Source organism: Notothenia rossii, assembly GCF_949606895.1.
Source record: "Notothenia rossii genome assembly, chromosome: 11".
Taxonomy (NCBI): Eukaryota; Metazoa; Chordata; class Actinopteri; order Perciformes; family Nototheniidae; genus Notothenia; species Notothenia rossii.
This window is the reverse complement of record NC_136910.1, coordinates 12,124,962-12,129,887: the sequence shown is the minus strand read 5'-3', so window position 1 is coordinate 12,129,887 and position 4,926 is coordinate 12,124,962. Positions and strand designations below refer to the sequence as shown.

General features: G+C 33.9%; 1 protein-coding gene across 1 annotated transcript; it reads left to right on the top strand.

Annotated features, from left to right (window-relative positions):
- The first annotated feature begins 1,351 nt into the window (after positions 1-1,351).
- LOC307025877 (uncharacterized protein) lies at positions 1,352-2,116 on the top strand. The gene is made up of 4 exons (XM_079660836.1): positions 1,352-1,440; positions 1,523-1,593; positions 1,696-1,806; positions 1,903-2,116. The coding sequence occupies exons 1-4, from the start codon at positions 1,367-1,369 to the stop codon at positions 2,007-2,009; spliced, it is 363 nt and encodes a 120-aa protein (XP_079516962.1). The 5' UTR covers positions 1,352-1,366; the 3' UTR covers positions 2,010-2,116.
- Positions 2,117-4,926: the final 2,810 nt, after the last annotated feature.

Below are 4,926 nucleotides of genomic sequence, written 5' to 3'. Positions count from 1 at the left end.
ACTTTTCCTTGGCTGACAAAATAAAGTATGCAGAAATGTATTTAAACTTCTCTTTAAAATATATAGCTTAAATATATTCTAGGTATATTACATATTTGTGTCAAAGCTTTAGATAAACTTGACAGGATTTTAAATGTTTTTTTCATTGAGGCAATGCTCTAAACTTTATTTTGAAAAGGAATTTGGGCACTTCCTGTTATTTGAGAGACAGATATCAGGAAGTACTGACCTGTTTCTTCATTCATCAAGGTTTTGTTTTCTGCAGGTTGTTGTCCATGTTTCTATGTTCCACAGTATTATTGCATACATTTATTTGTCATCATAGGAGATTCATATAGTGTGTTGTTTATGAATTATTACCCGAGAAAAAATCACATAGTTGTGGTTTATAAATACACCATGTATATTGACAACAGCTCGTCGATACTTATCGTTAAACACAAGTATTTATACTTCTTAACAAAACTGAGTAAAACACGTTTTAATTAACATTTTGGAACCCCCTAAAATCTCAAATAAAATAATCAGCAACACCTCCAAGACACGTGATTTAATAGTAATTATTGTCATCAAACTTAAATTGAACTAATCATTTACATGTAGATGTTTTAAGATTTATATCTGAAGATATTTAAGGTAAACAATACATTTATCCATTTACTTAGAAGAAAATGTCCACAAGTTAACTCAAATATCATGTAAGAAAAACACAGAAAGTCACCAGTTGGCTTTTAAAAAATAAAAAAAAAGGACAGGGCAGCTGTTGTTTCTCTCATTAGTGTTCAGTGAACGCTGGTTTATCTCTTGTTTTAGCTGATCCGTCTTGACTCTCATCCGATTATATAAGAACGTACAGTATCGTTCATGTGTTTGGTGAGAGGGAATATGCTCGAACAAGAAACTCAGAAGTAAACTCTTTAATGATCCATGTTTATTCTGTGTGTTTCATGTCCATTGGCTGAATTTCAACAGGTCATGTCAACAACTCCATTAGAGAACAAGCACATGAGGACATGTTGATGATGATTACAACATTTGATTTGATCAGGAACAGTTTAGTGCTGATACTGTGTATTTTACTGTCAAGTTCAGAGACAAATCAGGTGGAAACATCTCTTTATTTCATATACTGTACTTTCAAATCACACTCAGCAGCTTTATTGCTCAGACCGGTTTAATAAAATCACATCACTAACTTATTACACAAAGTTGACAATACTAGGGAACATTTTATTATCAGTTGTCCTAATATTTCCACTTTCTGTGGTTTCATGCTATGTATTTTTTTAGGGATGTATTGTGCTGAACACTGCATTTCCTGTAAGTCTGTGTGTAAGTGTGTGTAACTTACACCACATCCTATGTAATGCAACAATTACGCAACTGGAGTGTCTATAAAGGAAAGCAGGGAACCGACACCACAGAAGGGAAATTCATCAGGTGAGATATCTTTGTGTTTGTGTAATTGTGCTCTGATATTTTTGTTATAACACGTTCTAACACTTCTTTTTTTTTTAAACAGAAACCAGATAAATCGTGAAAACATGAAGACTGTGATTGTTGCTCTTTTTGTTCTGTTGGCTGTCAGCCAGAGTGAGTTAACCTGCAAACCTGAAGTCTATTGTATCACAAATTCAAATGGAATTGCAGTGATTGAGTTTGATTAGCATGTTGAATATGTGTTTCGTCTTGCAGGTGAAGCATTGAGGTGTCACTGTGGAGGTCTGCAGAAGTGTGGAAGCTCTCAGGATAGCTGCTTAGGTAGAATCTGGGTTTGTGCCAAAGTGATCAATATTGTTGGATCCAGTAAGAACTTTTCTATGCCACCAATAATTATATTATTAAAACAAAAAGACACATTACCCCTAATTCTAAATCCTGTCTTTTCCCATGTCTTCACAGATCCAAACTTCTTGCAGGGCTGCTTGTCAGCAACTGACTGCATGATGTTGAATCGTCCGGGTATATCCTCTTCCTCCTGCTGCAGCACGGATATGTGCAACGGATAAACTATTATCAGCATCTCCACTCACAGCATGCCCTCTGAGAAATAATAAGCTACTGTCATGTAGTGTGTGTTCTGGTATTTGCATAATAAAGAGAATGTGTTTCTAAAGTTGTTGTTTCTTTTTGTTTTACTCTTTTTCAAATTTAAAGCGTGTACACTGATTTTGTGTCCTTTTATTTTCCTTTGTTAATAGTAACAAAGGTATCAATGAAGAGCTCTAGTAGACCACAAATGTTAAAATAGTCTGCTTTTACAATTTGACCAGTTTTTCTTTTGGTCAATATATAACACTAATGCATGACTAAGAATGATTAACATGTTTTCTAAGAGGAGGCAACAGTACTTTTTTACAAGCAGGGTTGGATACAGGTCTAAGAAATTAAAAACATACCAAAACATATGTCTTTACAACAGGATTGTAATTGGTTGATTAGTAAAATAAATATTGAAAGTGCAACAACCAAGATGTTCTTAAGTCAGTCCAAAAATAAATATTAAAAAAACGACTTATAAGAATGATTAACATGTTTTCTTTTTAATATTTTTTTTTATTGAGTCAGGCACAATGAGTTTACATTTATAAAGTCAATATATATATTTTGTTCCCTTTCCCCCCCTCCCGGTCCTAGCTAGTAAATTAAATAACTAACTAAATAAATAGATACATATAGGTAAAAGTAAAGTAATGTAGAAGATAATATTAAAAGAAAATTAAATAAAGAATAGCAACAGTAATACATGTACCCATATACTCACATATGTATACCCACATATACACATACATATGTGTGTACATACCCACACACATGTACACATGCTCATACATACACACGTACGTACATACATGTATACAAAGACATACATGTATACAAAGACATTTGTTAAAAAAAAAAAACATGTTTTCTAAGAGGAGGCAACAGTACTTTTTTACAAGCAGGGTTGGATACAGGTATAAGAAATTAAAAACATACCAAAACATATGTCTTTACAACAGGATTGTAATAGGTTGATTAGTAAAATAAATATTGAAAGTGCAACAACCAAGATTTCAGTCCAATAATAAAGTGCATAAGTAAGTCAAATTTTACACGTAATAATAAGACAAGATAATAAGATCATTTCTGTTTCCACACCAGATAAAAAAACAAAAAAACATTTTAATACAATATATATATCATCCCTAAATCGAAACCACCAGCTTATTTGTCTTAAAGTGTTGGAATTAGTCAAAAAACAAATACAAATCTTATCACAACGTACACTAAACTTTGTGCCAAAAATATGTTGTAACTGTCACAATTTTTAAAGCCCAACGGTTTTGTGCTTCTTTAACATTGCACACCAAATGTTATAGTGTGGCAAATATTTCAGTTTTGTCTTTATCCATCACATTGCACCACCTTGTGGTAGGAAACCCATGGTGTGTATTTCTCCCACTTTAACATGTAGTGATAATGTGTTTACAATAATCTGTTGAAGAAGAGTTTTTCCCATAGTTTACCGTCATGCTTCTTCAACGAACAGCTCACAAACATTGATATTGCATGTTCTTTGCATCAATATAGAAACACATCAAAAATAAAAGCTCTGATTTATGCAAACAACCAATATATTCATAAGAAAAGCAAAAATGGGGAAATAAGAGTGATGTGTGTAATGCGTTCAACTATGCTGGTTAAAAAGGAAGCTATGTGTTAACCCTCTGCTAAGCTATTTACCAGGTGTGATATCTTTCTGATATGTGGTTTATGAAATACAATACAACAATACCTTTTATGATCTCAAACTTCCACCCTTTTTTTTCTTTGCAGAGACATGTTGTAAGATGTTATACATAAAGGGCGTCAGGCTTAAGGCAACTTTTCTTCACAGGTGTCTTCATCCAGTTAAACTACGTCTGAATAACTCAGACTATGCAAGGCTTACATTAGCAATATTAAAATATGAGAATTGTAATATTTACATATTTTCCTGGTTGATTAGCGGGTTCATTGGGATTGCAGCATCCACATCTGGCCTTGATAAGTTGCTTTGTTGGCAAGTAAGAACACATTTTAGAGTTAATGATACACTGGATTTGAATCAGTTGCTCAACAAGTCCAAATAAAAAGGAGTCTGACACTCTGGCAGCACACATCTGAAGAATCAACACCGCAGCAGGACTAAACAAGGTGGGATGTCTTTTTTCAAATGTGCATGACTAATGTGTGTCCATAAATATTGCATTTGATTTCTTAAGCATATCGACCTTTGCTTTTTCTAAACCGACACTGGTCTGCAGACACGTGAAAACATGAAGACTGTGATTCTCGCTCTCATGATGTTGGTGGTGGTCAGCCAGGGTGAGTTCAGTGTTCAGGAGAAAGAAAATAACTTCCTGTCTGTTCAATATTTCCTTTATTGGCGGAGTGTTTTTTAAATGTTTTTTCATTTACTTTGTGGTTGTCTTTCTTACCTTTGATCTTCTTTAACTGTGTTTATGTATGGACAATGTAAATTGCTCGTATGTGTGAATCTACTTGGCAATAACCCTGTTTCTGATTATGATTATGACAAGGACAACAACAAATCAAATAACAAATTAATCTTGAACTGTGTTTGTGTTTTTTTATTTTATTATTTGGAGTCATGAAAATGCAGCACTAACCAAACGTTTTGTCTTTTATTTCCCAAGGAGAATCGTTGATTTGTTACTGCGACTACACCACAATGGCATGTTCATTAGACGGAGTTGAGACTTGCGTCGGTCTCAATGAACTCTGTGGCAGCGTTGCTCTTCCTGCTGGATCCCGTAAGTATAGGCCACTCACTCCAGTGTTTTGTAAACAGTAAGGAAGAAACAAAATTCCCTGGACCAGTTTAGAGTCGATACTTTCAATGTTTCATTCATATTTTTATCATGTTTTCACAGCTGTCAG

What these genes read in the sequence shown, in the direction of transcription:
- LOC307025877 (XM_079660836.1), top strand. Translation starts at nt 1,367, where the DNA reads ATGCAACAATTACGCAACTGGAGTGTCTATAAAGGAAAGCAGGGAACC. An exon ending in TCTGTTGGCTGTCAGCCAGA is followed by an intron (nt 1,594 to 1,695) that starts GTGAGTTAACCT and finishes TTCGTCTTGCAG; the next exon opens with GTGAAGCATTGAGGTGTCAC. An exon ending in GATCAATATTGTTGGATCCA is followed by an intron (nt 1,807 to 1,902) that starts GTAAGAACTTTT and finishes ATGTCTTCACAG; the next exon opens with ATCCAAACTTCTTGCAGGGC.